Source organism: Amphiura filiformis, chromosome 20 (genome assembly GCF_039555335.1).
Source record: "Amphiura filiformis chromosome 20, Afil_fr2py, whole genome shotgun sequence".
Lineage (NCBI taxonomy): Eukaryota > Metazoa > Echinodermata > Ophiuroidea > Amphilepidida > Amphiuridae > Amphiura > Amphiura filiformis.
This window is the reverse complement of record NC_092647.1, coordinates 5,378,220-5,397,719: the sequence shown is the minus strand read 5'-3', so window position 1 is coordinate 5,397,719 and position 19,500 is coordinate 5,378,220. Positions and strand designations below refer to the sequence as shown.

The window sequence follows — 19,500 nt, the reverse complement described above, 5'->3', positions numbered from 1 at the left end:
ATAGTAGCAGATATCGGTGCTCTTTTGAGCATGTGATGGGAACACAAACATTGCAATTTGCAAAGCTCTGCAAATGTTGCTCATTCGTGAACAAAGGAGCTGCAGCTGTTCTTGCACTTTTGCAGCGAGCAGAATCTTGGTCAAAAATCAAGTACAACTGTAAGTGTAAGTGTAACCTCCACACGGCCCGGACAGCAATTCTTATCAGGGTAACTTGTTCGCTGACCAAGATCATGAAGATTCTTCTTTCTGCGCTGTTCTTCTCTGAAACCCGAGTGTACAAGTACAATGTCAATGACTTTCATGCATGCTGTTGTTGTGTTCAGTGAGTTTTATATGCAGTAAATATCAGATTGAATCAGTCATGTCAGTCATCAGAATAAAAAGCAAATTAAATAAATCATGAAATAAAAAAAAAAAATAAATTACCATGATCATGATTACCATTATAATTCATGCTCGTTTTCATATGCATTATCATATGCATTTATTTTGAGAATTTATTTTTAAAATATAACAAATTTATTGTCAAGTCAACTTTATTTTTTTTTTTTTTTAAATCATGAAATTATAAAAAAAAATATAAGCTTACCGGTGCGGCTTCGGTCGTGGCTTTCGTCAAAACCATGCTGTCCTCTGTCCCTTCCCAACTGCAGCCGCTAAAACAGTCACGCTACAGATATTCTGCAACAACAGATACTTGCTTTGCGCTATTTGTTACCGGATTTCTCTTCGGAAATCTTCCAGAATTGTGAAAAATCTCTGCAGATTTTCATCTAAAGCAGCATCAGACGATAGACCGACATAATGCAGCTCAGGGATTTGACCTTGGATATTCTTGTTATGCTGCTGGAATGACCCTCATTAAGCCATATATGGAGAAGGCACTACCATATTTGTAAATTAACACGTGAATCTTCGACGATGATTGGTTATTGGTTAAATTTCACGTGAATGAGCCCCTACGAAAGGTCGTTGTCGGAGAGTAAAAAGGTCAAAGGTACTTCGAGGAAACCCCGCGAAATACTCGACATGGCAGGTAAACAAAACAAGTATTAAAATAAAATTAAATCTTACTCGTAATCATATTTCTTGATCATGTTTTCTTCCCTCTCTAAAATTTGATATATATTTGTATACATTGATATTTTTAAAATGAACTGTAGTCACTCTGACCGGGTGATTAACGCAATTTATTTTGCGAATGACGGGCGAAAAAAAGGAAAGTTGCCGAATTTAGCAGCCATGGCACTTGCTGTGTGGATCAATATTATAATATTCATGAATTGCAATGATGTTGCTAAAATTGCACTTCAACAAAATTTTGGACTGAATGTTCCAAAAAGGCAATCTTTACCCAAAAGATACAGTTGACTAGCTACGGTCATCAAAAAATACAAAATAGCATGAATAACAAAAATTTCAGTTCGACATTTATGTCATAATGACAATAGCGGGTCCCCGCTAGGTGAGTAAATGGGAGCGTTCACTAAAACGGGAGGAATTACTGAACAGGTAGAATCATTGAAAAGGTAAATTCATTTATCTGAGTCTGACCCTCGTTAAGCCTAAGTTTCCATTTTAGCTTCTTTCTTTCTTTTTAGTTTCTTCTACATGGGCCAATTTTGTTCCATTTTTAAAAAACATTTTGCTGCTAAGCTTGCAAATTTCCATTACCATGTTTTTATTTTATTTTATTTTATTTACTCAATCCCGTTCCCATTATTTTCTAAATCTGTCCTTTCTTACATTTCCCTGTTGACTTCATTTTCCCGTTTTCATGTTATTTATTTAGTTCTGTCCTCAGTTTAATAGCTTTTTTTATTTAAATCATCTAATTTTATTAGATTTTATTATTCTTTCCTTCTTTAGCCTATTTTATTCCCGTTTTCATTTTCTTACTGTGACTAACTATAGAATAATAGGCTAACCCACATACTCGTAGGCGTACCTGTTTGTCCTCATTTTGTTTTCTTTTTTAATTATAGTAGGCCTACCTCTTCATGTTGTTTGTACTTTTTAACACACATCTTTTCCCCGTATTTATTACGCCTACGGTCGGTCGTTCACCCGTATTATCATTCATCGCGACTCTCGTCGTTCTGCTGACATGGCGTGTGCTGCGTTACCAGCGCTATCGCTGCGCTAGCTTCGCGAGCGGCTTGGCATTAGATACGCCCGTGCGACGCGCGCGGGCTAGCTTGACAACTGACCCCCTTTTTTGTTTACCCAGCATAGCAACGTACCACATTTTCACTGATTTTGAGGCCAATTCTTGACCGTTTTCAACCAAATAAAGTTTAAACACGTTCCGTATATTCATCGATCTCCCGTATGAATTTGGCGACATTTGGATCGAAACTGACGAAGCCTTTCCATGATACATAGATACATAGATACATACATAGATACATACAACATTCCCCTATTTATAGTAAGATACATGATCATTCATCATGTCATGATGATGATGATGATTTATTTTAGGGGCCGGCTGTGCAATAATTGTGACTTATGTATGAGCCCTGGGAGGAGGGTAAAGAAAATTTTGGCAACCCGAAAAAGGGGGGGGGGGGGCAAGCAATTTTTGGCAAGTCAAGAGGGGGTTGGGGGCAAGCGATTTTTGCACACATTCTTGGGCCGGGGTGCCTTTTAAATAAACGCTCTAAAAGGCTGAAACCGTACAGGTACGGAAACGCTTAAATATGCAAATTTTCCTTGTTTCCTTTGGCATGTGCAAAGATTTTTTGGCGGGTCGAGAAGGCGGGCAAGCAATTTTAGGCGGGCCGAGAGGGGGCAAGCGATTTTTGACGAGCCGTTTGGAAATTTTACCCCGGGGCGGGGGCTAATAGTGTTGCACAGCCCTTACTACAATAACAGTACACCGTCCCAGGGCTGTCAACTCTCACGCATTGGCCGTGAGTCTCATGCATTGGGTCACTTTCTCACGGTCTCACGCCAAGGTAGTATAATCTCACGCCAAGGTAGTAAAGCTCACGCAAAAAGCTGGAAAATGAGTCAAATCTCACGCATCGTCATGAATAATTTGTTGCTCCTACCCCCCGCCGCTTTCACATTCTCGGCGCCGTGGCTCAAATAATCATGGAACAAAATGAACATTGGAGTCGGCAAATCCCGGTACGTCTCTGTCTCACGCCAAGCAATTCCAAAAAGTTGACAACCCTGGTACACCCCCTGATAAAATTTGTGTGACTATTGTGCATTTTTCTCAAAAAATAACTACACACTGGTAACAAAAGGGTGAAACTGGATTCCTTGTTGCCCCTATAATAAACAGTGTGTTATTATTTTATGAGCAAAATGCAAAACTAATCACAAATTTATCACAAGGGGGTGTACATGTAGTCCACCTTAACAGAAATCAGAATATAAACATCCACTGCAAAATCATGAAATTGTCACTGGGTACCTCTGTGCAAATTTGAAGTTCTCGACTCGAGTAACAAAATATCAATATGGTACCTTTTCGCCAGCGTTAGCTGGCTATGATCTAATTCGGAGATCGTCTTTGTTTGCTAAAGAGATTACGGGGTACTAGCATTGGTTTGAATTACTTTGCGGAACTTTTTATGGTGAAAATATATAATAGACCTGTTATTGGATTTGTAAGAAAAAGAAAGTATGTTTTGCCGCTTCAACGAATGAAAACGGGTGAGAATTTCAAAAGTTATGGTTTGAAGGAAATATGACATTAAAAGTTCATGCCAGGCCTATAATAGTTTCCACAGCATATCAACGAAAGAAAATTATAGAATCCTTGTTATCAGGCGTTCTTAGATTTACATTCGCAGACCTCCTGGAGATCAGCACAGCATGAGATGTGAGTGTATTGATAACATGATTAAAACCTTTATGGACGTAAAAGTCAAAGTAAAAATATCCTATAATCTGTATCGTTTTATGGATAAAAATGACTCAAAATGTCATTTATGAAATAATTTATATCTTAAACATCAGTTTTGTCTTTTCAGCGGGAAAAATTCGATGCCATTTCAGGGCCTATTTTTGATATGGGTATAATTTATATACATGTAGGCCTATTATAATTGAACAATATCAGTCTTTATACATTTTATAATGTGCTATATTAAGTATAAATTGCGAATTAATATAAAATTAATGTGCATGTATAAGGCAAGTAGGATGGCAGTTTTTAGCCAATTAACTAAAAACTGCATTTCTTTATATTAATAATGAGCTAAGGGTAGCCTAAAAGGCAGAAAAGACAAAAAGACAGAACAATTTGGAGTAATTAATTGACAGGAAGTTATAGGAGTTGTTTGGTTTGCTGTTTCTGTGTGCATGTTCTCATCATTGATGGTTTGGTGGACTGTCATGAAACATGATGGATCATAAAAAAGACTGATCCTAAAAATGCCACCACCCAAACTAATTACAAGGCATCTTCTGCATTGAAGCTGGCTTTCCCTTTAAAGGGAATTTTTATTTAGGCTAAGCTTAGTTAGGCTTAGCTTAAAGTTTGATTAGCTTGTATTCGACATGTCTTAACATCACAGATTAATTTCATCAATATATTTTATGTGCATTGTGGAGAATTATCTTGTGACATCTCCAGAAGTATTACAAATTATTAATTAATTGAAGCCCTACATTTGTAGATACGGTAGGGTAGGTACTTAAAAGGCTGATGAAAGTTGATTTTGAGTTTCCCGTCATCCGCCCTCACTCTTTTTTCTGACCCTCACTTGAATTCATTATTGTGATTTTCATAAAATAACAAATTTAAAAACTGATAGGAGATAAAATCAAAGCATCCTTTTTGCTACCAACCTTGCGGCATATTACTGTATAGTATACTTTTAAATCTCGCTTGGGCTAAATATCCATCTTTGAGTGAGTAAGTATGGTAACTGGTAAGCGGTAAATAACAACACATATATGATATTACACTCGCGTTTGGTCATAAGGCCAAAAAAAAAAAAAATTGTTGTGTTGCCCTCAACCGTCCTACCCTAAATCCTGAAAAATCAGGGTTACAAATTTTTTTTGTTTTTTTGAATGATGATTTTTACAGATTTGTTCAAAAAACTCAATGTTTTTCACTTAAAATTAATATTTTATTGTAAGACTAGTCCTTAATTGTTGTCTAACTTAACAGGTATCCTGAAGTCAAAATTGACAAATGTCCCCTAATTGAACAAGCATAATTGAATATTTGAGGTTTAAAAAAAAAATAAAATAAATAAAATAAAAAATAATAATCTGACCGTCCTACCCAAATTTCCCATTTTTCCACTTGAGGGCAACACAACAATTTTTTTTGGCCTAATGAAAGTCACAAAAATAATGAATAACGAAAAAAATGCCTCATTTGTTTTTGAAAATATGTGACGGGAAAACTCAAGATATATTGTCAGTAACATAACAGAACACACATAGACCAGGCAGATCAACTAACGTATATCACTCTTTAAAACGTTGGTCTACTTTTTGGCATAGTGGTAACTAAAAGCTTTTATTTCCGCCAATTATGAGCTGATCAAAGTATACAGAGAGTGCATGGCACAATCTCTGATCATGACCATCAATCATCATCAGTTAACAATAAAATATACATGAATAATGTGATGATCTTCAATCTTCTACAAAAGAAGCATTTTTTCTTTTATACTGCATTATTTGGCTCACTTAAAATAAATAAATAAATTTAGTTAAATTTTTTTGATTTTTGAAATAAACTGAGCTCAAAAAGAAACATATAATTTTTTACAACTTGTGAATCACAAGGTCATATCTTAAAATACTGTCAAGTGTCAATCAAAATGAACCAAAATTACACACAGGATTACCAAAACACATGTCAGTAACCAAGCAGTTGTCCAACTGATACAACAGCAAAATGCACAGTCATGGGACAGCTTCCTGGACTTCCTTCACTTTCACAGCCCAACATTTGGCACCCAGGACAAAACATATGTGAGAATGCACACAAGATCCTTGCACAGATGATAAAACGGTGCTGCTTTCTGCTTTTCATACACTTTTTTCATGAAACAGGGCTGGGCTGTGAATGTGGTCCAGGAAGCTGTCCAATGTCAGTGCATTTTGCTGTTGTGTCAGTTGGATAACTGCTTGGTTACTGACATGTGTTAAATAAAGTATTGAAGTAAATCTGTGTGTAATTTTGGTTCAATTTGATGGACAGGATTTCAAGATATGACCTTGTGAAAAATTAGAAGTTTCTTTTTGAGCTCAGTTTAGATGCAGGAAGTTTTGTAGTCATAAAAACACATAAATATGTAATAAAGCTTCTTGTTGTTTCTTTCCTTCTAGCCATTCAGCTAATGAAGAGCGTGTTGGAAGACTATGTTTGCAAGGCAAATGATTGCATACAGATTAAATTAGGTAGGTAAAGGTTGATGATGAGCAAAGTGAGAACACTGGTTTCATACTTTCCTGCCGCTTGCCACTCAGACGATGATTTTGCTTCACTGCGCAGTCGCACCAGAAACGCTAGCGCTGACCAGCGGCAAGCCGATATATCGATCACTCCACCGCTTTGCCCAAGCGGTAGCATCGCTAGGAGTTGAATTCAAGTCAACTCGGAGTTGTGCCGCTCTGATGTATGGGAACAAAAACAGCACGATGAAGCGTCACACCGCTCAGCGGCGAGCGGCAGAAAGTATGAAACCAGCGTTAACATTGTTTTACAGTGAAAGGTACAAAATGATAAGTAATCAATATTCTCAGGAATCAGGAGTTTGGTGAGCTCTTTTATAATGTCAAATTCCCCTTCATCGCAAAGTTGTGTATATGTATGACTGGGGTTTTGTAACTCCTAAAATGAAACTGTAGTCTTGGGCATGTAGAAGAAGAATATATAGACGAATCCGACGAGCCACATTCCTGCACCTCACTTTGGGAGCATGTGTGGCCGAGTGGATAAGGCGCCCGACTCATAATCCATAGGTTGCGAGTTTGAGCCCGCTTTCGTGCCAACGCGTGTTGTGTCCTTGGGCAAGGCACTTTATCCTCATTGCCTACTGGGGTATAGGGTTGGGTTGGATTGGATGTTTGTATAGTTGTTTGTTTCAATGTTGCAATATTGGCGCTGATGAAGCTGCTGCCTGCAAATTGCATTGTGTCTGTTTAGTTGTGTTTAATGTACAATTCTATCAATTTGACCTTCGGGTCACCATTAGAGTTTGAAATAAAACCTTCCGTTTTTACTAGCGGGCCATCCATCCATTTTACGCGACGCTAGTATCATAGGCGTGCAGCGTTTACCGCTCCTGTGACACGGCACAAGTGCTACAAGCTCTGATGCGCTCACGATAGTGGGTGTCTTGGATCGCAATCCAAACAAACTAAGCTAGATTGGCGCGGATGGCCCCCAGCTATGGCCGACTTAATCCTGACTATCACTTGGCTCGTCGGATTCATCTATATCTCACTGCTCAGTTGGCAGTGCACCCTAGGGCAATACCGGAATTCTAAGGTGCAACTAAACCTAAGTTATCATATTTGTTTTTTGCAGTTCGGTCAGAGAGTGATGTCTTTGATGATAGCAAAGGATTCCAACCAGAATTTACGCATCAACTGTTTGGGCAAAAGTAAGTAACTTGTATGATTATAGACAGTACCCTACATCTTCCAAAAAAATTTCCAGATTTACTTGCATCAAAGTTCATTCTTATAAACTTTCAGGATCTTGCATTTATATATATACTATAGGCCTTTCTTGAATCAATCCTTTACACTGTCAGCTTTTCAGGTTTATGACTGGTCCTGCATTGCAGATCTTACCCCGACCTTGCCTTGTCAAAATTTTTCTGTAATTTTCACTTTTAAATGAAATGATTGGTCATAACTTAATAAGAATGAAACATACAAAATGCATAAATGGAAAATAGACTTTGTACAAGTTTTTAGACTTGATTGTCACAGTATGTGAAAAACACCCTAAAAATGCATGTTTTTGCAGGGACTGTCTTTTGGATTTTGCAAGAGAGCATTAAGTAGCTCTTCTGGAGCCTTCAAGGAGTGCTGTTTATCATTTACAATAGAATGTAAGGAGAGAATAGTCAACTAAGGAGAGCTAAAAATCACTCTCTTATATCAGAGTTAAGAAGAGCAGTAGAGAGTGATTGTTCTCGCTCTTCTCAAAAGGCAGTCCCTGGTTTTTGGCTCTCAATTCATAAATTTGGCCAATAGTTAAATTTAATGTTTATTGCCATTTAGTGCCAAATGATTATTATCGATTGAGCTGTTTCATTTGACACTTGGCAGAAGTTGGTAATATTTTTTTTAATCTCAAAAGTATTGGTTCTGTATTTTTCTGGAATAGGGAATTGATGTAATCATACAAATGTATGATCCTTATCAAGGTAACTGATGATAAATCCCAAAGTTTGTAATGTGTAATTTAGTATTTCAACTTTAAGCAAAAATTCCCATTTTGATGGGGGAAGAAAGTATGGATGAGGCTATTATATAATAAATTGGAACATCCAGCTTTGAGTAGGAAAAAATGACGCTGCCATCCTCTTTTCTCAGTATGATTATGTATTTATGTTTTTTTTGTCCCAATTTTAGTGAGAATATATTTGGCTACAAAGGTCTGAAGATTCAATTATTTTATACGGCTGCTAAGCTGACACCATACCTCAACAAGGTCTGCACATCAGAAATAAAGAAGAACATGTTTGATGGAGTGCAGGTAAAGTTTACATATATATATATACCTTCTAATGATTTATACTGTGTCTCCTCTCAAGTTGAGAGTAACGTGTAGAAGAGCGCTTGTCCATACGCAATGACGTAAACGCACTTGATTCAAGTCCATACGCATTACGCAATGACGTAAAACGCACTGATTCAAGTCTGCCACTAAAAAATCCAACATGGCGTCACTCTTAACTTGAGATGGGACACAGTATAGTCAGCAGGGTGATACACTGCATATCGCTAACTTTCTTTATTACAACATCTGACGTTATCACAACATCTTCAATCAGATGCCTGACGAAGTCCGATGTTTTTGGACGCAACGTAGCAAAGTGAGTTGCAAATTAGTTCCAGTATTAGATTTAATTTACAAATTAATGTTATCACCTAGATTTTAGCTGTTAATGCCTAGCTAGATATGCTTGACATGGAAAAAAATTGTATTTTCCTGTCAGAGTAGCAAAACAAATTGCCCCAATAATTTGTTACGAGGCTCTCGTTCTTATTATAATATTGTTTTTCCAGGCTGATGATGTCCTGAAAGTCATATCCGACAAGCTAGAGATACCTATCGTAGACAACCTAGATAAATTCATCGCCAGGATTCCAGAAGACGCTGACTTCACTCCGACAGGTACATTGTTGCACTCGTACCCGAAGGAATCCGATGACACTACAAAGTATTACGAGATCTATAAGAACACCATTGATGTACCAGGATTCCAGGAGTATCACAAACGATTACAAACATTCCTTTGGTGGTATATCGATGCAGCAGCGTCCTATATCGATGATGATGACGACAGATGGATGTATTTCACTTTGTAAGTTCAAATTTTAATTTTTTGAAACTCATCATGTACGATATCACTGCCGACAATAAATATTAGAATATTGTTTTCAAATTGATGATACTTATACTAGTATTTTAAAGACTGCAAAAGAGACTACACAACCGGAATGTCAGTTTCCCAGGAAAGTGAATCACATCTGATGAAGTCCTCTGATGTCACACAAAAATTACCAGTACAAACCTGATGAATCTGTTCACTGAAATTCACTATTTGTAGTGTACATCATGGTTACTATTTTTGAAATGTTGAGATGATATTTTAAAAGTAAAATATACTTTTTTTACCACCGTATTTAGTATAATTGCAATATATTCACAATATTATGAAAATTTGGGTGATTTTCTGAGGGCAGGAAAAGACTGATGATGCCCATGCTGAGCTTACATATAATGTTTTCTTGAATTTGTGACCCACCTTTCTCAATAGATTTCAAGAATAAAAATAAAGCTCTTTCTTTAACTTCTTGACAGCAAGCAAAGTGAAAAAATGATTGTATGCTAGGTTTACCTTTTCTCCAATATGCTTCTCTTTCATTAACTTTTTACACTTCGGACCTCTTCATGTTTTTACAGATTTGAAAGGTATATGGTTGATGGAAAGAAACAGTATGCTTTGGTTGGTTATGGTACAGTCTACAACTACTATGCCTATCCCAACAGAATACGACCAAGAATAAGGTAAGCATGTGTAAGAGGTTATGGTACAGTCTACAACTACTATGCCTATCCCAACAGAATACGTCCAAGAATAAGGTAAGCATGTGTAAGAGGTTATGGTACAGTCTACAACTACTATGCCTATCCCAACAGAATACGACCAAGAATAAGGTAAGCATGTGTAAGAGGTTATGGTACAGTCTACAACTACTATGCCTATCCCAACAGAATACGTCCAAGAATAAGGTAAGCATGTGTAAGAGGTTATGGTACAGTCTACAACTACTATGCCAATCCAAACAGAATACGACCAAGAATAAGGTAAGCATGTGTAAGAGGTTATGGTACAGTCTACAACTACTATGCCTATCCCAACAGAATACGACCAAGAATAAGGTAAGCATGTGTAAGAGGTTATGGTACAGTCTACAACTACTATGCCTATCCCAACAGAATACGTCCAAGAATAAGGTAAGCATGTGTAAGAGGTTATGGTACAGTCTACAACTACTATGCCTATCCCAACAGAATACGACCAAGAATAAGGTAAGCATGTGTAAGAGGTTATGGTACAGTCTACAACTACTATGCCTATCCCAACAGAATACGTCCAAGAATAAGGTAAGCATGTGTAAGAGGTTATGGTACAGTCTACAACTACTATGCCTATCCCAACAGAATACGTCCAAGAATAAGGTAAGCATGTGTAAGAGGTTATGGTACAGTCTACAACTACTATGCCTATCCCAACAGAATACGACCAAGAATAAGGAAAGCATGTGTAAGAGGTTATGGTACAGTCTACAACTACTATGCCTATCCCAACAGAATACGTCCCAAGAATAAGGTAAGCATGTGTAAGAGGTTATGGTACAGTCTACAACTACTATGCCAATCCCAACAGAATACGACCAAGAATAAGGTAAGCATGTGTAAGAGGTTATGGTACAGTCTACAACTACTATGCCTATCCCAACAGAATACGACCAAGAATAAGGTAAGCATGTGTAAGAGGTTATGGTACAGTCTAAAACTACTATGCCTATCCCAACAGAATACGACCAAGAATAAGGTAAGCATGTGTAAGAGGTTATGGTACAGTCTACAACTACTATGCCTATCCCAACAGAATACCACCAAGAATAAGGTAAGCATGTGTAAGAGGTTATGGTACAGTCTACAACTACTATGCCTATCCCAACAGAATACGACCAAGAATAAGGTAAGCATGTGTAAGGGGTTATGGTACAGTCTACAACTACTATGCCTATCCCAACAGAATACGAACAAGAATAAGGTAAGCAAGCATGCGTAAGAGTCTACAACTACTATGCCTATCCCAACAGAATACGACCAAGAATAAGGTAAGCATGTGTAAGAGGTTATGGTACAGTCTACAACTACTATTCTAACCCAACAGAATACGAACAAGAATAAGGTAAGCAAGCATGCGTAAGAGTCTACAACTACTATGCCTATTCCAACAGAATACGTCCAAGAATAAGGTAAGCATGTGTAAGAGGTTATGGTACAGTCTACAACTACTATGCCTATCCCAACAGAATACGACCAAGAATAAGGTAAGCAAGCATGCGTAAGAGTCTACAACTACTAGGCCTAGATCCCAACAGAATACGTCCAAGAATAAGGTAAGCATGTGTAAGAGGTTATGGTACAGTCTACAACTACTATGCCTATCCCAACAGAATACGACCAAGAATAAGGTAAGCATGTGTAAGAGGTTATGGTACAGTCTACAACTACTATTCTAACCCAACAGAATACGAACAAGAATAAGGTAAGCAAGCATGCGTAAGAGTCTACAACTACTATGCCTATCCCAACAGAATACGTCCAAGAATAAGGTAAGCATGTGTAAGAGGTTATGGTACAGTCTACAACTACTATGCCTATCCCAACAGAATACGACCAAGAATAAGGTAAGCAAGCATGCGTAAGAGTCTACAACTACTAGGCCTATCCCAACAGAATACGTCCAAGAATAAGGTAAGCATGTGTAAGAGGTTATGGTACAGTCTACAACTACTAGGCCTATCCCAACAGAATACGACCAAGAATAAGGTAAGCATGTGTAAGAGATTATGTACAGTCTACAACTACTATGCCTATCCCAACAGAATACGACCAAGAATAAGGTAAGCATGTGTAAGAGGTTATGGTACAGTCTACAACTACTATCTAACCCAACAGAATACGAACAAGAAGACTACTACAACAAAATGCAACATTGGAGCTACCTTATTTATAGATGTTATGAAAGGTCAAAAACTATAAATCCTGGGAATTTCAATAGGATCCACTGGGAATTTCAATAGGATCCACTGTTGCATATGAAGAAGCAGGCTTGTCAATAAACACCAAAAATGATGGGTACCAAACATTTTGATACACCCTGTAGGGTGAGAGGGTGAGGTGGCCTAGTGGTCTAAGGCGCTGGACCATTAGGGAGAGTTGAGGGAGGGGTCAGTGGTTCAAAACTCCATCCTGCCCAATCCTTGTTGCTCATGATCACTCTAAATAGTTCCAATAGGTCAGAAATTTCACAATCATATTATCTTTCAGTCTAGCAGAATATATTTGTGATAATTTCTCCTCACTCCCATCCACTGTGTAGAATGTGCATGTATACACAGTGGGTGCCCGGCTTCTCGTGTTGTTCGAATGGTCACATAAAATGGCGGTTCCGTGTGTCAGACGAGTCGAACCTGAATGCGTAAAAAGTTGCAGGCCTTATCGAAAAGAGTAGGGGGATCATCCCCAGGCTTGTTCCTGCACCCTCCCTAGGTCCCAGGGCATTAGTATAATAGTTGTGTACAGTGATGGTAGTAGATTAGTTGTGTTAATAGTAATGTTGTGAAATGGTGATATAGATAGATTTACTCTGCTGAGCAGTGGTGCGTCGGAAATAAGAAGCGGGATTTCCAGAATTGATTGATTGATTGAGTGTGGCGAAAAATTGATCACACTTGGCCGTTGGGGTTCTAGAGTGATAGGCATGTAGATGATGAACTAAATTGCATACTATATCTATAATTCTTTTCTTCAGCCAAGTGCTTGTATTGCCACCATACCAGCGTCAGGGACATGGCCTCGCATTCCTGGAAACTATGTATAATGACTTCAGGGCTGATTCAGACGTACTAGACATAACAGGTAAACTATTGGAGACAAGGTCTAATCTGTAATAGACATGCTAGTTGGCTAGCTACATTGTGGGAGTTAAAATAATGTACAAAGTCATGTTATGGGTGTGAATGGGCCTTAATGGGCATTAGACTATGCCTTAGTCACTAATTTTTGATAAATGAAAAATATTATTAATCATGATGAACGCATTCAGTTGAACTAGAAATTATTTATCATGTTTATAGTATTCAATAAAAAAGTTTTTATAATTAGTGACAGTAAAAGTAAGGTATACGGATGTTATTGAATGCAACATCTTGGCATGATTATAATGGCTCACTTCAATACTGAACAATTCTGATTTTAGAATCTACCAGTTTATTGATCGCGAAAGCCTGAGTAAAAATTTGACTATGTATTTTGCGTAGGACTTTGTCCCTAACACACACTGTCAATCATACTTGCCATCTATTTGTTATCAATCCAATTTAACCGCAAGCACCAAGCATGGAAGTACAAGATGCACTAGACATACATCCATGCACTAAGCATCGCAAATTCCACAGATAGTTGTGTATGATTTAGATAATGGTTATGGCTCGTGCCCGGAGGATTTAAGCCAAAATGAGATCTGGGCGACCAATCACAAGCCAGGCCCATTTAAAGATGCATTATATCACGGCCAATTTTAGTAGGCCAGAAATTTGACAATCTTTCCATAGACACCTGTGTTAAACTTGTTAATGGCAATCCAAAGTAATCCACTTAGGAAGCTAACAAGCAAGGGGAGTACGGTGACTGAAGATAAGTACATGTATTTGTAAAATGTGTGAATCAGGGACATGTGTGTGTAGCTATCCAACAGGGACTATCCAATCGTGACTATGCTATGTTGCTATACATGTGTGGATATGTCCCCACATTGCTGGAAAAAATTAAGTGTGTATATCCCCAGTTAGATGGTATGGAATCAAATTGTGTATATCGTCCAATTCTATGCAACAGGGGATCTCACCCCATTACGCCACTTGCACGCAGTTCCGCCATTATGCACTATGTGGGGAGAGCCTCGAACTGGCAGCATACATGAATGGGAATTGAACCAGTCATATAACATTCTGTGTAAGGTTACGTAATTCTTCCTTTCATGTATGCTGCCAGTTCGAGGCTCTCCCGCATATAGTGCATAATGTGAACCGTGCAAGTGGCTAATATGTCTAACTAATGCCTTTAGTGTCTTTTAGGGGGGTTATATAGCCCCAATATTATAGTAAGAAAACTGAGGATATCCCATTTTCAGGCGTATCCCCGGTTTTAATATTGGGATGTTACACAAATGTAACCCATAAACATCTTACATACGCAGTACGCACCCACACCCTTTGATATTGTATTAATACTGTGTAATTCTGTTTATTTATATATTTTAGTTGAAGACCCCTCAGATGAGTTTGTAAGGCTGCGAGACTACTTAGACTGTAGGAACTGCATGAGTTTACCAGCCTATGTAAAGGATAAGCTTCCTCAGGGATACAATGATGACATGGCCAAAGAAGCTCTGGAAAAATTCAAAATTAACAAGGTATACAGCATTCAGTTATGTAATAAAAACTTATGCATTTGTGTCATATGGATACTCTGACATGATATAGTGTGATTCTAAAAAAATTGTTCATCCTATCAACCCAGAGAATGAAGTATAATAACTATCTATTTCAGGGATAGAAGTTTTCTGTAATTTTACAGAATTCAGGTTTTTTTGAAGTCCAGATTTACGCAATTTCTGTTATTTTCAGTCCATTTTGGGGCTTTTTAGCCTGAATTTACGCACTTTTTTCAAAATTTTCCGTATTTTTTCTTCAGGGTTACTTACATCTTTGCTATGTGTATTTGAATCCGGCCAGATGCACTGTTTTGTTTTTGTTTCGTTTATGTGCGCTGGCTGCTCATGGGAAAAATTTCTTCATTTTATCAACCCAGAGAATTAAGTATATATAACTTTCATACCTATGCAATTCCGATGCCTTTCGATAGGAATGCTACAAACATCATTTGAACGTCATATCTACAGATTTACATCTTCTAGTCACCTCCAGCGTGCCTCTGTGGCTCAGTTGACTTATAGCGTTGTGCTAGTAGTGCGAAGGTCATCAGTTCAAATCCAGCCAGATGCACTGTTTTGGATTTTTTCAACGTTTATGTGCGCTGGCTGCTCTAGGGAAAGATTACAAATTATTTGTTCTTCTTCTGAGGTATCTGTTTAACATACTATCTTCACCAAAGAAGCTTCCACATTGCTCATGTGCATGCTGCTGAACAAAAGTTCAAGTTGCTTTTGTAGCTTATGCATACTTGCCAACTGTCCAGTTTTACCCTGGATTGTCCTGTTTTCTGTGTCCCAAAACACTGAAAAACTGGATTGTCCAGTTTTCAGGAAAATTAAAAAAAATAATTAAAGGTTAGGTTATCTATTTTTATGGGTTTGGAGTGTCCCTGGACCTAAAGCTAAATGCTAGGATCATTCATGGTTGACCTACAAAAAAAAAGGTTGTGTTTTAATATGCAAACTGATAATTTGTGTTCAAGTCATACTCTCGGCCCCGGCCGTGACAAGTGAGAGCTTCTCTTCGCATAAGATTGTCCCTGTTTTTGATTTTCCAATGTTGGCAAGTATGCTTATGTATTTATTCAAATTATTTCATCCTATTCCTTGTGTTTGCTTGCAGAAACAAGCCCGTAGAGTGTATGAAATCCTAAGACTGAGAGTAACTGATCATAGCAATCCTGAGGAAATGAAAGCATACAGACTGGATGTCAAACAAAGACTCAATATTCCATTCCAGGTAAATACTAAAAAAATCCAATAAATCAAACCAATTTGCAGTTTTCATGACTGGACATTGGACATGTTGCATTGGACATTTAATGTCAGTACATTCCATACATACTGTATTTAAGTGGTAATTTTTGCGTACAGTTATTTTTGTGATTTAAAGTGAGAGATACATTTTTGCGAATGTTATTTTCACGATTGCCCAGCCCTTCCCTATACTTGTAATACATTATTGCATATATTTGCGAGGTGTTATTTTCGCAGTTGGAGCTCTTATCGCAAAATTCAAGAAAATAAATCCCTCGCGAAAATTACCACTTATAGAGTATTCAATTTGCAACATGTTACTCATGTCAGTGTGGCATTTAGTAAATTTTTTGGGGGGGTTTGAGATTTTCAATTGGGAGGGGCAAAACATTTGGAAAACAAAGAAATTGGCCTTTTTATTTGGGGGGGGGGGGTTGGAGTTTCAGTATCATTTGAGGGGGTTATTAGTTTATCCAAAAGAATTGACCATAAAGACCACTGCCAATTATCACAATATGCAGCTTTAAGGTGGTGTGGTTGCTGAGTGCAGACTCCTGTGAACACTAGTTCGCGGACAGGCTGACACTCTCAGCTGATGATCTTGCTGACTTGAATCCAATGTGCTTTGCATAAAGCTGAATAAAGGTTCTTTGGAATTCATTATTTGATAGTTTTGCTTTTATAAATAAAATTGAAAGTTGCTGATGATTGTACTACAGTGGTTTTGTTTCTGCTTCATTTACCTTTCACAGAAGCAAAAGTCCGACTATGAGAAACTGAAGAAAGTGTTGAAACCCGAGGAGCTAACAGCCGCCATGGAAGGAACAGGTACACAGGAGAGGCAGGATACACTGGAAACTTGGTATCAGGAACTTATGACATTCTACAGGCAGGTTTTAGAAAGGCTTGCAATGGCTTAAAGGAGCAAAACATTGTTGCATGGGCAGGAAAAACAAATGTGTCATTGGCTCCTTAAAACATGTTTAAAGCAAAACCAGGGACTGTCTTTTGGAATTTGCAGGAGAGCATTAAATAGCTCTTCTGGAGCCTTCATGGAGAGCTGTTTAAAGAATTTACAATTGAATGCAAGGAGAGAATAGTCAGCTAAAGAGACCTAAAAATCACTCTCCTATATCAGATAAGGAGAGCAGTATTGAGCGATTGCTCTTGCTCTCCACAAAAGGCAGTCCCTGTTTATCACTTGACTGTTTTGTGCATAGGATTTTGTATTTGGTATCTTGTCAAGTAAGATGAGTACAGTATCATAAAAGTTGTTGGTGATATTGAGGCTGTAATGGGCTATTCCAGTTGAAATCCACACTACCCCTGTGGAAGATTTTGGAAATAACTTGCACAGGGGGAGTATGTTTTTCAAATGTAATTGGTCAGAGTTAATCATTTTGAAACCCATACTCCCCCTGTATTATGGTTTTACCTATATCTTCCACAACTGGAGTGAGTATTTAAAATGGAAGTTACCCAATTGTCTATTCTATTCAAAATTGACACTCCCTCTGTGGCAGACTTTAGATAAATCTTCCACAGGGGTAGTGTGGATTTTAAATGGAAAAGCCCAATGCATTGTATTTTCTTGATGAGTTGATGCAAAAGCCTATAATGCTAGCTTAAAGTGACACTCTACTTTAAAGGTATTTTTCAAAACTAAAATTTTGCAACTTGCCTCTGATTTTGTTGGAACAGGTGTCAATTTGTAATTGCAGGTGATATTGTGATATAAAATTGGATTGATTGAGCCCATAATTACTGGTCAATCTATGAGTTTTAAAATATTGGACGAGACAAAGTCGAGTCCAATAGTTTTTAACTCACAGCGAGACCAATAAATATTGGGCGTAAAGCATCCAATTTTATCATTATTATTTTTTGGATCCAATATTTTCACACACTTGGGACTCATCAAACATAATAATGATGGTTGTTGGGTCAAACTGTAACTGATAATGTCTTTTACTAATGTCTCAGCTTTACTGAGACATTAGTAAGTGGGTTGCATTTTGGCAGGTTGCTGCACAGAGAATATGTGACATGATCAAGGGAAATGAGTCACATGTCGGCAATTTTCACTTAGCAATTTTTCACATAATTTTCTGGTAGTTTACAATTTATGCTACATTTTGATGCAAACCCCATCAGAATCGGACATCTGGTTACCGAGTTATGAGCAATTTATCAATGGCTGAAAACAATGTAAAACAAAAGAATTTGAACACTATTTTTACCAATATCTCAAAAACAATATTAGTGACATCCGACTCATTCCCCTTGATCATGTCACATAGGTCTTCGTAATTTCTTTGGGGTTGATTTTGTGTATATAAGTAAATACAGGCATTGGCATTGTATGCAGAAAGGAACTTTATTACCTCTAAAGATATTGATGGCCAAAGTGTGACCATAAAATTATTTTACCTTAAAATAGAGAACATTTGCTGATAATGTGAAGTTTAGTAATGATATGTGACCCGTTTTGACAAAACCAAGAATAAGTCGCATTATTAACATTTCATGATTTTAATGCAAATGTAAGCACGGGACATTAAGCTTCACAATAATATCAAAATCATATACATAGCATCAATACTTTTCAAGATATTGATTATTTTGTAAATGATACCTAGATATTTTTGCCGAAATGCTATCTGAGTAATTGGCTAATTAGTTCCTGCCTTACACAGGATTGAATAGGGATTATCATTGTTCAACTGTCAATTATTGATTAAATAAACCTCTTATAATAAGTACTTTCAAGGAATTGAAAGTCCACTCAGTCCCATAGTCGAATACCATGAATTCCCAAATTTGATTTTTTGGGGGGAATGTCATCTTTAAAGGTGAACTCAAAAGCATGCCTGGCAACTTGTTCCGGGTTTTGTTGGAGCTGGTCACATATGTAGAAATTGAATTAAAGGTGAACTCAAAAGCATGCCTGGCAACTTGTTCCGGGTTTTGTTGGAGCTGGTCACATATGTAGAAATTGAATTAAAGGTGAACTCAAAAGCATGCCTGGCAACTTGTTCCGGTTTTGTTGGAGCTGGTCACATATGTAGAAATTGAATTAAAGGTGGGTGATCTGATTGACAGTCTCATCTCTTAATTTACTGCAGAAAAATACACATTTTGATGCGAGGTGAAAACTTATATTTTCTCAGAAATCCACTATCCAGTGACATTTTAAACCTGATAGTATGTTTTGTTTAGGTGGTGTGAACAAAAACATTATAGTTTGGTGGTATATCACTGGCATTCAGGAAGT

At 37.5% G+C, this 19,500-nt stretch overlaps 2 protein-coding genes across 4 annotated transcripts in view; one reads left to right on the top strand and one right to left on the bottom strand.

Annotated features, from left to right (window-relative positions):
• LOC140141935 (electrogenic aspartate/glutamate antiporter SLC25A13, mitochondrial-like) overlaps positions 1-805 on the bottom strand; it is a 52,837-nt gene extending 52,032 nt beyond the window's left edge. The window contains exon 1 of the mRNA XM_072163818.1: positions 593-805. Within this exon, the coding sequence (XP_072019919.1) occupies positions 593-628 (36 nt within the window). The 5' untranslated portion in view covers positions 629-805. The remainder of the gene's footprint in view (positions 1-592) is intronic.
• A 161-nt stretch (positions 806-966) lies between these two features.
• Positions 967-19,221, top strand: LOC140142623 (histone acetyltransferase type B catalytic subunit-like). Of its 3 annotated transcripts, none has more exons than XM_072164627.1 (11): positions 967-1,039; positions 6,316-6,387; positions 7,520-7,595; positions 8,578-8,701; positions 9,235-9,533; positions 10,136-10,182; positions 10,858-10,915; positions 13,287-13,393; positions 14,797-14,948; positions 16,093-16,209; positions 16,979-19,221. In XM_072164627.1, exons 1-11 carry the CDS (start codon positions 1,033-1,035, stop codon positions 17,144-17,146), a joined length of 1,227 nt encoding a protein of 408 aa, XP_072020728.1. In that variant the 5' UTR covers positions 967-1,032; the 3' UTR covers positions 17,147-19,221. The 3 variants fall into 3 exon arrangements, with proteins under 3 accessions (XP_072020728.1, XP_072020729.1, XP_072020727.1); XM_072164628.1 differs by lacking the exon at positions 10,858-10,915 and adding an exon at positions 10,408-10,465; XM_072164626.1 differs by lacking the exon at positions 10,858-10,915 and having other exon boundaries at positions 10,136-10,240; positions 16,979-19,220.
• Positions 19,222-19,500: the final 279 nt, after the last annotated feature.

Excerpts from the sequence above, each read along its gene's own strand:
- LOC140142623 (XM_072164627.1), top strand. Across the intron at positions 10,183-10,857 it reads GAAACAGTATGCTTTGGTTG|GTTATGGTACAGTCTACAAC; the intron begins GTTATGGTACAG and ends CATGTGTAAGAG. Across the intron at positions 10,916-13,286 it reads AGAATACGTCCAAGAATAAG|CCAAGTGCTTGTATTGCCAC; the intron begins GTAAGCATGTGT and ends TCTTTTCTTCAG.